The 15,492-nt window shown below is 35.8% G+C and overlaps 3 protein-coding genes across 3 annotated transcripts; all 3 read left to right on the forward strand.

The window, feature by feature from the left end:
- The first annotated feature begins 3,315 nt into the window (after nucleotides 1-3,315).
- LOC139522313 (antithrombin-III-like) lies at nucleotides 3,316-4,635 on the forward strand. The gene has a single exon (XM_071315854.1). The coding sequence runs from the start codon at nucleotides 3,376-3,378 to the stop codon at nucleotides 4,519-4,521; it is 1,146 nt and encodes a 381-aa protein (XP_071171955.1). The 5' UTR covers nucleotides 3,316-3,375; the 3' UTR covers nucleotides 4,522-4,635.
- Nucleotides 4,636-8,828: 4,193 nt separating this feature from the next.
- Nucleotides 8,829-10,490, forward strand: LOC139524979 (leukocyte elastase inhibitor-like). The gene is made up of 2 exons (XM_071320152.1): nucleotides 8,829-9,728; nucleotides 10,099-10,490. Exons 1-2 carry the CDS (start codon nucleotides 8,829-8,831, stop codon nucleotides 10,291-10,293), a joined length of 1,095 nt encoding a protein of 364 aa, XP_071176253.1. The 3' UTR covers nucleotides 10,294-10,490.
- Nucleotides 10,491-12,194: 1,704 nt separating this feature from the next.
- LOC139524982 (uncharacterized) lies at nucleotides 12,195-13,964 on the forward strand. Its single transcript, XM_071320153.1, has one exon. The coding sequence runs from the start codon at nucleotides 12,195-12,197 to the stop codon at nucleotides 13,962-13,964; it is 1,770 nt and encodes a 589-aa protein (XP_071176254.1).
- Nucleotides 13,965-15,492: the final 1,528 nt, after the last annotated feature.

A 15,492-nucleotide genomic window follows, 5' to 3' on the forward strand; every position in this document is an offset into this window, starting at 1 on the left:
CCGTATTATTATCTTTAATTATTGATTTTCAATATATTACAAGCATCCACTGATTTAATTATGTGTCATTTTGTTTTACTTTAAAAAATAATAGTGTACAAAAATCGTAGTATTGAAAACGTATATAGATCTTAGTTATAATTATCAGCAATGAGAAAATATGAAAAGGCCTCTTATTGGCCACTTGAATTGAAAAAGAATTATATTTAGGTGCTAAATAACATCCTTCGAATGTTCATAAAACATCAGTTTCTCCTATATCAGCATTTGCATTGACGAATTGTGTTCTTCATATTTGCATTTGGGCTTCAAACTTCCTACTTTTAGCATGTGTAGTTAGGAATAGCAACATTTTAATATTGTCTTTAATACATAGATACGAGTAAATGCATTACCCAACAAATAATTTGTAACAAAATGGTTTTTACAAAGACGTTAATGACTAAAATATAAAAGAGATAGTAGAGTTTTGATGTTTAAATCTTGTAAAACATGCGAAAAGAGAAAAATCAAGGTAGTAACAAGACCCTAGGGTATTTGAATGAACCTTAAAAGAAATGAGATTGGGTGCGTGTAAACATTTTGGGTATACATGTAGGTTGTTTCATTATACTCTATTGATCCTAAAACAATACTCAAAATCTAAAAAAAATTTCAATGTCAGTTTCCATACTTTTTGACGTAATAGCGACATCATATGTCTCCTTTTAGAACCATTGTTTCTATGTTATGTCAAACAATTCATTTTTTTAATAACTGTTACATGTCTTTATGCTTGAATGATGTTTCTAAGTGTGGTTCTGCAATTTTAGGTGCAAGATAGTCACTGATGAATCCTCATCATTTTGTTATGGATGTCTCCTATTCAATATTCCGCTTCGGTAAAAACGATAACAAATCCAGGAGCAGAACTATATGACAGGCCAAAGTGGACACAAAGAGCTTTTTTAAATATTAAAACATCGTTTTCTTAAATTAATTTCTAATAATAAAAAATGAATTTCTAATTAAAAAAAAACAATTTCTAATATCAATATAGAAATAAAGGCAACAGTAATATGCCTGTGTTCGAAATTCATAAATCGATTGAGAAAAAAAACAAATCCGGGTTACAACTTAAACTGAGGAAAACACATAAAATATAAGAGGAGAACTACGACATAACAGAAACACTACACACACAGAAACGAACTATAATATAACACTGGCCATTTTTCTGACTTGGTACAGGACATTTTAAGAAAACAAATGGTGGGTTGAACCGGGTATTGTGCATGCCAAACCTCCCGCTTTTATTGCAATGTTAAATATAACATTAAAATGACAACATTACATGACTAGACTACAATACAGATCAATGGGAGAACATATAGAACAGAGAAACACACCAATAATAGCTAACAAAAGGTATCAGGTTTAAAATTCAGCCAGTTGAAGTTTTAAATTTTAAGAAAAACGATATTTCTTTATATTTTAAAAATGAATATCGCATCAATACATTTTCTTCAATATACAGACTTGTCAGTATTATTTGTGATGTAGCTCTTTTTTGTCTTTTCAAACCAGTAAGATCGGAACCTTGTCATGATGAAATGAGGAAATTCCTTCCTGTTCACTATACCAATAGAGAAATGGATGCAATCAACATCTGCATCGTTCTACATCACAAAGAGGTAACATGTAAAATTCCTATCTATTTTAAAAATCACTCTGTTCCTATTGTATCCTACAGTTACACCAAAAACCATTGCACCTAAGTATAACTATAAACAAGCATTGCAGGACTTTGACTTAGAACAATACCTAAAAAAACCTCCGACATTTGACTGTTCCAACTCGCCTTATAATTACAGCCCCTCTGGCCATGTTATAACTGGGGATCTAAACATAATTCAACATGAAAATCTCCGAAAGGTGATTTCTCATGGTTCTAAGTTTAGAGAACCCCAACACATCAATTGGAACCATAACTTCAAAATAATTATGGATTCCATTGAGGACTTCGCCAGAACATGGGCAAAAAGTGAAGAAGTAGAACTGGACACTTTGTCAGAATGGGTCAAAACTATCAGGTCTATGATAAAATTTCGCATTTATAACTTGAAAAACTGGGTGAACGATCGCCCAAATCCGTTTTCGGAGACAAAGAGGCCGTGAAATGTCTATAATCTCTTCATGATCAGTTTGTTGTTGTTCCTGCGGACAAAGCGTCAAATAATATTGTCTTTGTATGTAAATCGTTAAAGAATTCTGTATAAATGAGCACTCAGGTAATCCCACATAAAAAGACATATCATTTCACAAGGATGAGATTTTAGCAAATCATAAGTCCTTCATGGTTTCAATGGACATTACATTGAACACCAAATCAGAGGACTTACCTTGTTTGTATTGGATTCCTAAGCTCCAAAGTTCCGTACAAACAACGGGATATTGCTGGCTCATATTCGTGTTTCACTAAAGAATTGTCCCTTCGATTGACTAAAATTCTGTCCGCAGTGAAAGAGGGTCTTCAGAAATACTGCGGAACTGTTTACTCGCGTAGTAGTATTAACCATATGTAGATTCTTAAAAATGCTAAAGAATTTCGAGATAATTTTCAATTTATTAGTTCTATCAAAACTTTAGATTTTTCAACCCTGTATACCACTATTCCTCATGTGTTTTGTCATTTGATTTTATCATGTGATTAGGGACTTTCCGATTTACTTTTTTCTAATATTAACAATCTATTTCTTAATATTTAAAAACGAATTTGTTATATTGAGAATCTATTTCTTAATATCAAAAATGAATTTGTAATATTAAAAATCTATTTCTTTAAAAAAAATCGTTGATCAATATAAGAAATTCATGTTTTAATATTACATAATCAATTCTTAATATTGAAATTCGCGAAATTATTTTTTTATATTTGAAATTAATTTCCAATATTAATATATGATTTTCAAAAAAACATTTTCTAATAAAAATTAATACGGGTTTTATTAATATTGAAAAAGGATTGTCCAATTTGGCCTGTCGTTGAACTACAATGTATTTTATAGTAATTCTTCTAAAAAAGGAATAGAAAATCAATCAATATTGTTTTCAATTGTATAATAAAATATCATAATAATGTGATATTGAGTATATAATCAGCTTGTTTGCATACTGTCGAGTGACTACAACAAGACATTTTCTGCAGTGTATCCAACAGATTTATACAAACAATTTGTGAAGGAAGTATGTTGATCTCAATTTCCCATTCGAGCACAAGATTTGCAGCATTGTAATTGGGGAATTTCCATGTAAACATATCTAGGCATTTCTGTTCACATAAATAATGTTGTCTCTTGTAAGATTTATCTCAGAATATCATTTTAAACTGTAGAGATGGCCACGTTAGTAGATATTCCTGTGGACTTTGAACAAAGTTTGATTGAATTCTCGACATCTTTGTTTCAAGGATTGAACAAAACAGATAGTGTTTGCTTGTCACCATATAGCATCATAGCGGCTTTGTTGTTGGTGAAGATTGGAGCAAGTGGACAATCGAAGCAACAAATTTCCTCTGCTATTTTTCAAAATAGCTTATTTTCAGAAGAACAACAGTTGCAGTTTTATAAATCACTTCATAGTCAACTTACTCAAAAAGCTGGCGCCAATGTTAGTTTTGCTAGTGCAAATAGACTCTTCGTAAGCGACAGATTCATAGTGTTGCAAACGGTCCAAGAAAATGCAAAACGATATTTTGGAGCCGATATAAGTATAAAGGACTTTACAAAATCTGAAGCATCTGCTTACGAGATGAATAGTTGGGTATCAGAACAGACAGACGGTAAAATAAAGGATTTGATAAAGGAAGACTGGTTAGACCAAAGCACTGTAATGTTTATAATTAACGCTATATACTTCAAAGCCACGTGGGAGAAACAATTTTTACCCAGAGACACGCAGAAAGAAATATTTTACCTTCCTAACAATAAAAAGATTGAAGTTGAAATGATGAGGCAACAAACACTTATTCCATATTTTCGAGGTCTGGACTTCTCTGCGATAGCATTACCCTTCAAGGGAGGAAAGTTTGATATGGTCTTTATTTTACCAAATGAAATACACGGGCTTCAAAATTTAGAAGCAAAGATAACACCAAAGTTCCTATTGGATATTTCTGCTGGATTTATTAGAAAGCATCGTACGAATGTATATATTCCAAAATTTAAATTACAAACCGAGCTTAATTTGAAAAATGAATTACCTAAACTTGCTGTAGGAGATATCTTTAACAAGGCCAAAGCTAATTTTTCTAATCTTATTTATGGGAGGAAAAGAGGGTTATACGTCGATGTTGCTGTCCATAAAGCCGTCTTCAACGTGAACGAAGCAGGCGTAGAGGGAGCTGCAGCTACAACAATTGGAGTATTTTTTAAATCCTTAACTATGGTGTTCAGGGCACATAGACCGTTTTTGTTTTATGTCAGAGATATTAAATCGGGTCTTATTTTGTTTATTGGACGATTCCATCCACAGGTCAGATGATTTTTAATAATTATTCATAAAACAGTTTTTGATTGAACAAACACTATTACATGTATTTTAAGCATCTTTACTGATGGCATTATGTGTATTATTTAAATAAAACGTATTTATATACTGTTTATTGTAAACAAACATGGGTTGTATCCGACAATGAGAAAACACGGTCAGTAACGTAAATGTAAATGGATATATACGAAAATGCTGTATGAGAGCCAATGAGACAACTCTCCATCCATTTTTTATTTATGTTTTTGCTAATGTGGTCGAATGCTGTTTTCTGCTCTATGGTCGGGTTGTTGTCTCTTTGACACATTCCCCATTTCCATTCTCAATTTTATTATCGAATGGTTCAGTGAGTTTTCTATCATCACGTGGAGTCAGGCTTCCGTCATCCGTTTATATTTTACAAAAAATCTTCTTCCGTACAATTACTTGGCCAAATTTACTAAACATGGCCATAATCATAACTATCAAAAGTATAATAAGTAATGCAGTTCTTATCATAATGATATTGCATATTTTAGATATATATTTTTACAGAATCAGATTCATGCAATATCCGTTTTTTTTTTAAAACGTCCGACAATATAAGGAAGAAAAGAACATTATGATTTTCCTGTATTTTATCAGCTGCCTTTTTCTTTTACAGTTTTTACAGCCATTTCTACATCTTATTGTAAATATGAAAATCGCTAGTAAAGTTACTGGGTAATGATTTTTTTTAAAATATCGATTTAAGTTGAAATGATATGACATTTTTTTTAGTAGGAACAGCAACTTGACGTCATAGGTCAAACGTTGACATCATTCGAATTGTGACGTCATGCCAGGTATGCGATACGGGATTACTATGTGATACGGGGTATGCGATACGGGGTATGCGATATAGGGTAGGTGATACAGACTGGAAAAAAGAACCTTTATAAGATATACAAAATTGCTGTATTTTGTACTAAACATATGATAAATAGAGATTAATACATGGCCTTTTCCATATAAGCCTGGGTATCATCCCGAGACCCCCATATCAGCCCGAGACGGAGTCGAGGTGCTTATATTGGTCGAGGGATGATAACCAGGCTGATATGGAAAAGGCCATGTATTAATCACTTTATCATATATACTTCCGACAATAGCTATGTAAGGCAAATAAACAAATGCAATAACTTAAACAGTCAAAAACTGTATAAGTAATATAAATTATGAATCAAATATACTATAATTGTCAAACAACAGCATCACTACCTCCTTATATATGCATGGTAACATTTCCTATAGAGGCATTTTGAAACATTGAAAATTTGGAAGTTTTATGATCATTACTAATCCATGTTTGTTGTACTATAAAATGATTCATAATTGTTAATCGCATTTGTGAGAAAGTACAAAACTATCCCCATAAAAGTTCCCGTAAATTTTGACGTCGTCATAAAAAAACATCTGACGTCACAATGAAAGAGTAAACAACCGATACCGGAAACACCGGAAGTAACTTGCACGAGAGGCACTATTATGGGTTTTGTGCACGAGATGCACATGATATGGGTTATCAGCCCGGGTGGGAAATTATGGCCTGTGTACCTCCGCTCATTACACATATGCAAAAGCTATCATATCAATGCTAAGTATATGATAAATAAAAATAATTCATAATGTCAATTATATTAATTTTTTATTTCTGTATTTAAAATTTTTAATTTAGGAACTAATTATAACTTAACCAAGACATGCTCTTCGCACGCACAATTTATATGGACTACTGTTACTTTCACTGACTTCATTTAAAACCTTAATGAATACCAGTAAAATAAATATTGTTTGTTTTTAATTCTTGTTTTAACAAGAGAACAATGTGTTTTCAGAAAATAATTAAGTGAGAGGTTTAGCGCCATAAATCTAGGTACTACTACTACTACTACTACTACTACTACTACTACTACTACTACTACTACTACTACTACTACTACTACTACTACTACTACTACTACTACTACTACTACTACTACTACTACTACTACTACTACTACTACTACTACTACTACTACTACTACTACTACTACTACTACTACTACTACTACTACTACTACTACTACTACTACTACTACTACTACTACTACTACTACTACTACTACTACTACTACTACTACTACTACTACTACTACTACTACTACTACTACTACTACTACTACTACTACTACTACTACTACTACTACTACTACTACTACTACTACTACTACTATGAAGGGCAATAACTCCTTAGGGGGTCAATTGACTATTTTGGTCATACTGACTTGTTTTTAGTTCTTACTTTGCTGTACATTATTGCTGTTTACAGTTTATCTCTATCTATAATAATATAATAACAAAAAAACAGCAAAATTTCCTCAAAATTACCAATTCAGGGGCAGCAACCTAACAACCGATTATCCGATTCGACTGAAAATTCCAGGGCAGATAGATCGTGGCCTGATCAACAATTTCCTGTCAGATTTGCTCTAAATGCTTTGGTTTTTGAGTTATAAGATAAAAACGGCATTTTACCCCCATGTTCTATTTTTAGCCATGGCGGCCATCTTGGTTTGTTGGCCGAGTTACGGGACACATTTTTTAAACTAGATACCCCAATGATGATTATGGCTAAGTTTGGTTAAATTTGGCACAGTAGTTTCAGAGGAGAAGATTTTTCTAAAAGATTATTAAGATTTACGAAAAATGGTTAAAAATTGACTATAAAGGGCAATAACTCCTAAAGTGGTCAACTGACCATTTTGGTCATGTTGACTTATTTGTAGATCTTATATTGCTGAACATTATTGCTGTTTACAGTTTATCTCTACCTATAATAATATTTAAGATAATAACCAAAAACATCAAAATTTCCTTAAAATTACCATTTCAGGGGCAGCAACCCAATAACAAAATGTCCGATTCATCTGAAAATTTCAGGGCAAATAGATCTTCTTGACCTGATGAACAATTTAACCCTGTCAGATTTGCTCTCAATGCTTTGGTTTTTGAGTTATAAGCCAAAAACTGCATTTTACCCCCTGTTCTATTTTTAGCCATGGCGGCCATCTTGTTTGGTTGGCCGGGTCACCGGACACATTTTTTAAACTAGATACCCCAATGATGATTATGGCCAAGTTTGGTTAAATTTGGCCCAGTAGTTTAAGAGGAGAAGATTTTTCTAAAAGACTACTAAGATTTACGAAAAATGGTTAAAAATTGACTATAAAGGGCAATAACTCCTAAAGTGGTCAACTGACCATTTTGGTCATGTTGACTTATTTGTAGATCTTACTTTGTTGAACATTATTGCTGTTCACAGTTTATCTCTATCTATAATAATATTCAAGATAATAACCAAAAACAGCAAAAATTCCTTAAAATTACCATTTCAGGGGCAGCAACCCAACAACGAAATGTCCTATTCATCTGAAAATTTCAGGGCAGATAGATCTTGACCTGATGAACAACATTACCAAGTGTCAGATTTGCTCTAAATGCTTTGGTTTTTGAGTTATAAGCCAAAAACTGCATTTTACCCCTATGTTCTATTTTTAGCCATGGCGGCCATCTTGGTTGGTTGGCCGGGTCACTGGACACATTTTTTAAACTAGATACCCCAATGATGATTGTGGCCAAGTTTGGTTAAATTTGGCGCAGTAGTTTCAGAGGAGAAGATTTTTGTAAAAGTTAACGACGGACGACGACGACGGACGACGGACGCCGGACGCCAAGTGATGAGAAAAGCTCACTTGGCCTTTCGGCCAGGTGAGCTAATAATAATAATAATAATATTGTTTAATTATGTATAAATCTGTATTTGATTTAGCAACAATTATCTGATGATTGAGGGTCATTGAATGGTGGTTCGGTTTCACTGACTTCATTAAAGACCCAAAATGAATACCTGTAAAATAAATATAGTTTGTTTTTTATTATTTGTTTTAACAAGAGACCAATGTGTCTTCAAAAAATGGTTCTTCGACAGACTCTGAAGGACAGTATATTTCATATTTTTCATTTCAATCGGTCTTTCCTTTTTTTCAACTGTGCATCAGAAGGAAAACATCGTTTCGTATTATCGACTGGTGACCCCATGACTTTCTCTACATTACGGATTTACAACGGAAGTCACTTGATCCTTATTGATCATTTGAGAAGTAATATTGCATTATCTTAATTGAAACTTTTCATGTTAACATTGAATTTGTATTACTGTACATGTATATTACCATAAATAGAATGGTACCTGCAGTAAGGATCATCTAAGAATAATATTTTCGTTTTTATTGCAATATATGATGGCTTCGTTGGGTAATATTCCTGTTGACTTTCAACAAAGTTTAGTTAGATTCTCGACATCTTTGTATAAAGGATTGAACAAAACAGAGAGCTTGTGTGTATCACCTTATAGAATCACTGCTGCGTTTCTAATGTTGATGATTGGAGCAGGCGGACGATCAAAGCAGCAACTTTCAACAGCTATTTTCAAAAATAGTTTATTGTCCGACGAGGAGAATTTGAAATATTACAAGTCAATGCATACTTATATAGTTGAGAGAGATGGAATTAATGTTGTTTTGGCAAGTGCTAATAAGTTGTTCGTAAACGATCAATTTACAGTATTGCAAAATGTCCGAGAAAATGCAAAACAGTATTTTGGAGCCGATATTAGTGTTAAGGACTTTACAAAACCCAAGACATCTGCATTTGAAATAAATAGGTGGGTATTAAAAAAGACTTACGGCAAAATAAAGGATTTGATTAAAGAAAATTGGTTTGACAAAAACACTATAATGTTCATTATAAATGTTATATATTTTAAAGCCACGTGGTGGATGCCATTTTCTCCAAGTTCCACGAGAAAACAAACATTTTACCTTCCGAACAACAAAAAGATTGAAGTTGATATGATGCATAACAAGAAAGTATTTACCCTCTCGTATCGAGGTTTGGACTTCTCTGCAATAGCGTTACCATTCAAGGGTGGCTACTTTGATATGGTCTTCATTTTACCAGATGAGACGGATGGACTCCCAAATATTGAAGAGAAGATAACTCCTGACTTTCTAAACGATATATCTACTGGATTTAAAAATTCGGTTTATAATATTGCCATTCCAAAATTTAAGTTGGAGTCCGAGTGTGATTTAACAAAAGAATTACCTAAACTTGGAGTGAAAGACATTTTTGGATTTAAAGCTAATTTTTCAGATCTAATTATTGAGAGAACACAAGGCTTAGGCAGCAACCATTTGATTTTCTGGGGGGGGGGGGGGGGGGGGGGGGGGCTATGGTTTTTTTTTTCTGGACAAATTTTTTTTTCGCCTGCGGCGATAAACAACCTATTTTTTTCGCGACAAGTCGAAAACAATTTTTTTCTTTCAATTTTAGCATTACATATAGTGGCAGCTGAGGGTGAAACAAACAATTTTTTTTTCTCAGAATCAAAAACAAATTATTTTTTTCTCCAAAAACTGGAAACAAACTTTTTTTTCCAAAAAAAACCATAGCCCCCCCCCCCCCCCCCCCCCCCCAGAAAATCAAATGGTTGCTGCCTTACACATCAAGGTTGCTGTGCATAAGGCTGTTTTCAACATGAACGAAGCAGGTATAGAGGGGGCAGCTGTTACAGCAGTTCGCTTTGGTTTAAGATTGAGGACAATACCAAGGTTCACTGCAGATGGACCATTTTTATATTATATTAGAGATATCAAATCTGGTCTTATTTTGTTTATTGGTCGATTCTACCCAAAAGTCAAATAGTTGAAGTTTTTTGAAAAACGACAGTATGGTAATTAGTAAACAACATTGTATACTAGCATTTAAAGAATGGCTCTGATGGCTATTATATAAAATAAATTGTTCTAATAAAATTTGGTAGTGGCTATTTGACCGGCACCGGAAAAATAGCAAATTTGCTATTTAGCCGGCACTGAATAAAACTGTTGATTGGTGGGATTAGTAGAGAATAAGCCGAATAATAATTTAAATAATTTAAAATCATTTTATCAAAATATCAAGCATTAATAAAAATACAGTACAATCAAAAATAAAATATTGAAAATGTTCATGAATAAATGATTTATAACTTTATCATGTTAACTTTATAATATTAATCAAAAGCATGAACACACATTTGTATATCACAGTGTAGATACTATTCTGTACGCTATCCGGAAGTCGCGATTTTCGAAGCGATAACTTTTTGGATCACATTTTAAATTTAATGGGTATACTGAATTAAACGGTAAGTTGATCATCTGTACATTGCTTAATGATTAATTCAGCCGACATCGATATTCTCAAATGGTTTAGAATTAAATTCCGCACATTCATTATTCGTATCTTTGCCTTAATCAAGAGATTTTCAAGTGCATCACTAAGAAAAATCAATCGGCGAACCTAAAAACAATCTTTTTATCCTCTTAGTGTACAAATTAAAGTAAAAACCTGACTTAATTAACTAAATGAAGTATATTTCAAGTGGTGGTAAAAGTTTCAACCAGATCCTTGAAGCCAGAAATAAGAAAATTACACTTGTTTGAATTTCTCACTATACGATCAGTCTCGCTTGTATATTTTAAAACTGTATGATCAGTCTTTATGTCACTGTATTCTAGTGGTGATTTCAAAGTTATTTACGATACATTAGAAGGTGGCATTTTTCTAAATAACACAACAATATTTCAATACATTCACATCCTGAAAACTTATGAAACATGTTTTAGCTTGATAGTGTTGTATCTTTACCCTAAGCCCGGGTTCTCCCTATTAGGAGTAGACAACTGATACCATTCTCCCTGCCAGGAGTAGACGATGGACACCAATGGGCCACTGGTTGGATACAGCGGATGTCAGAGCCTGCGCACGCCTGCAGCGCCCTCTTCAATCTAATGGTCAACGAGGTTAGACGTTAACCACGAAGAAACAGTTAACAACGCCCGAGTAATAGGTAATTACAGTACTTAAGCCTAAGTCCTTCTATATATATAAAGTCCAGGTCGGGTCCTTTCAAGGGAAATAGTCTTTCCCCAAGACGAACACCACATTATTGGTAGTGCGGGTGGTTCGGACACACATGGTGTGACCTAGTTAGCCATTTTGGTCAGGGGATTCTGACCAGGTGCAATCAAGCGTGATTGGCAGAATTAATTTGGCTATTCTGAGACTTTGCAGTTGGGATTAGGCTTAAAAGAAGAGCTTTAGAAGCGGTACCAAGCGTTGTATGATAAGTTTTTCACTGTCTGTGAAGGTTTTCAAACTTTGTTCAAGTCATTGATTTTTTCAGATTGAGTCTCGCGTGATTTCGTGTGACAAGGTAACAGCGATACTTGAGATCAATACCGGAAGTGATTTCCGTGATTTGTTTACATATGCAATACACATCTTTGCTATTTGTAAACGGCATTTAAATCAATAAAGACTTGTTTTTTATTTTGTTATTGTTTTGTCATTTATTTATAGTGAAAGTATCACTGAATATAGGTTAATATTCAGCACAATGAGTGGGTTTAAAATCAAAATAAACTCCAGTCCGGAGTCTGTTCTCCTACATGTACCTGGCATTGGTACGGCTACTGCTCGTAGAATTATAGTAATGAGAAATAATGGCATAACAATTACACCAGAAATATTGGCCCAAATACCATATATGAAAAAATAAAATGTCCCTTGTGTCCGATATGATTGATTTTTCTCCTTGTGAATTCAATGACATGGACAATGTTGATGTCAGGTATCAAGGTCAGCCACATGAGTCACAAGACTATGAGACAGATACACATGTAAAATCACACGAGGGAGGGGCAGCAAATTTTGTGTCCACACCCTTCACCCCGGGTACTATTAGACGGGAAATTGCTCATTTGCAAGAATTTAACACCGATACACAGAGGTGGATAGACCAACACGGTTCCACACAGGCACCTGTCCAGGGGGGTGAAATTTATCAAAAACCTTATTTAAATCAACCGGTTTTTTCTGACTCGGAGATTGCCATGGATACAGTGTGGAATTCGCAGGTTGATCGCACGTCAATGAGATCCATGCCCTCATGCATTGAGGAAAATGAATATCCAACCCAAGAGATGGACCGTTGCAGAATTTTTGAAGATAATCTGTCCTGTAGTGAGGAATCGTTACTTCCCAGCCGAACTTTACAACCAGAAGTAATTGACCCAGCATACGGACCACATTATGTAGAATATGAACCGTCAGATAAGCCAGATTTGCCAAGTCTAGATCGGTCTATGAGTATTCAGCATGATAGCACCACTATGATAGAGGTTCAGCTGAATCAACAACCAAGGTTAGTGGGTGAACATTGTACAGAGTACGAGTCGTCAACTGCTATGAAAGAGCAACATTTCGAGAACACCCACCTCAACGACAGGTTCCAACAGAGCCAGACTAGGGAACCAATCAATCAGCGCAGTAGGTTGTTAGAAAATTCTGTCAACTATATTCAACCGCCACAACCAACAGTTCAACTGCCTGTTGAACATACAGTCAACTTCAACCAACGTCAACAAGCTGTTCAACTACCTGTTGAACGTATCAACCAGCGTCAACAAGCTGTTCAACTACCTGTTGAACAGGTCATCAACCACAACCAACAAAGACAGCAAGCTGTTCAACTCCCTGTTGAACATAATGACAACTACCCGCGATCCAATATTAGAGCCATTCATCTACTTGGTGGCCATACAGTCACCAACACACAATCAATTCAACAATCAACCCGGCATACCATTAGCAACGTACCACATCAATCACACGGCACATCCGTGCTTAGCGGACAATTGCCTACTCAACAAGGTTTCAACAGGTCACCTCCGACTGTTGCCAACCAACCAATCAACCACAGGGCTACAGGTCAACAACCACCTCAACCCAACATCAACAGGTCAAACCCTTTACCTGCACTTAGGTCTACACCACCCGTCAGGGAAAGGGAACCTTATCAACAACTTCCACCGACCGCCAACAGGGCCAATCAACCACCCTGTCCCAGGTCAACAGGTCAACTACAGTCAACTAGACAACAAAACTATACCTTTCCAGTCGGTACAGCCGGACAACAAAACAGAGTGATTGATAATCAACAACATCAACCACCGATCAGCCATCCAGTTAATACACCACATATCAACAGCCATGTTCCACCGACACAACAATTTAACAGAACAGGTCTATACCAACCTAACACCAACCAGTCAGGTTTTCAACAACCACTCAACAACACAATGGGTCAGCAGAGCAACCGCCTCAGGCCATACATAACCAACAGGAAGTTTACAGGCAACAACCAGTGCAACATCTCCAAAATGTTACTGCACCTATACATCAGACTCAACAGCCATTTGGAAATATACCATATCAGCAAGGGAGGCCCTATCAGCCTTCAACAGCACCAAATATTGTACAAGGAATGACTCAATCAGGGTATTATGACACAGCTCCACACTTGCCAGTGTACCCACAACAACAGCTGTACAATAACCGTCCACACACTCAGTTTCAGGATCAACGCAGTATGTCTAGTATTACGAGCTGCTCAAATAGTGATTCTGATTCATCTAGTTCTACATCAGGGGTAGTGTATCGTCGGAGTCGTCATAAGAGTAGAAGCAACAAAACACACTCTAGACTCAGTATATCAAGCAGACATGTTTCACCAGTGGAGGAGGAGGCTAGTGAACACTCATCGCCACACCGAAAGAATTCAGGCAAGAAGCATGACAAAAGGAGGTCAGACAGACATGGTCAGTCGGAAACGGATGGTCACCATTCCTCAAGCAACCGTCATAGAGCGAAGCCAGCTCCAATGAAACAGGACAAGAAATTTTTCTTTTCGGTGCCTAAGAACCTTAAGTACACAGGGAAAGGCAACTGGAAGGCATTTTACACAAAGTTCACCGGGTACGCTGAGGCTGCCGGTTGGACGGACAAACAAAAACGAGAACAGCTTTGTTGGTGCTTGGAGGACAAAGCTAGTGATTTTTATACAGTGCTACTGGAATCCAACAAAGACATTGCTTTTAGTACAGTAGTGACTAAAATGGTGAAACGCTTTGGTTTTCAAGAACCACAAGAAACTTCACAGATACAGTTTCAGACTATTACCCAAAAGACAGAGGAATCCCTGGCGGATTGGGCGGATCGTGTGTTATCTCTGGCAACACAATCCTTCAAAGACCTCTCTGAAGAGTACATGACAAAACAAGCAGTCATGAAATTTTGTCAAGGCTGCAACGACCCAGAGGCTGGACAACACGCATGTGGATTCAAACCAGTATCGGTTGAAAATGCAATTGATATAATTAAGTGGTATCAGCATTCAAGAAAGGCTGTGCAAGCCCACATTGCTCAAGGAAAAACACATGAAATCAAACAGGCGTCAGCTCCAACACCAACAGCACAAGTTAGTGACACACCATCAGTGCACGGGGTAGGCTCGTCTAAATCAAACATAGACACACGAGTATCTCAAATGGAGCAACAGCTTCGTCAACAACGAGAAGAGCAACAACAGAGCATGCAACAGATGCAAAGCCTACTGTCCTCAATGGCTTCACTTACAGAGGAAATGCGACATTCAAACAGATCTAGTGGTACTTCGCCCAGTCGGGACTATAGATCAGATAATACCTCACGTGGACGTGGTCAAGGTAGAAGAGGTGGTTATAATAATCGTGCTGGTAACCGCAGGTCACAAACCCCAGACGGGGCATGTTTTTATTGTCATGAACTAGGACATTTCAAAAGAGATTGCCCAAAGTTAAATAACTCACCTGGCAGCAAACCGCCAACTCAGAACAAGCAAACAGAACGCAAATCAGTTACAATGAAATTGCCAGAGGACCAAGCTACAGAGGGACCATCTAATGGGTTTACAGTGGTAGGAACAATTGGGACTGCTCAACTGTTGAGAGTACAGGTAAAAATCCAGGACAAGCTAGT

This window comes from Mytilus edulis, chromosome 5, assembly GCF_963676685.1.
Source record: "Mytilus edulis chromosome 5, xbMytEdul2.2, whole genome shotgun sequence".
Taxonomy (NCBI): Eukaryota; Metazoa; Mollusca; class Bivalvia; order Mytilida; family Mytilidae; genus Mytilus; species Mytilus edulis.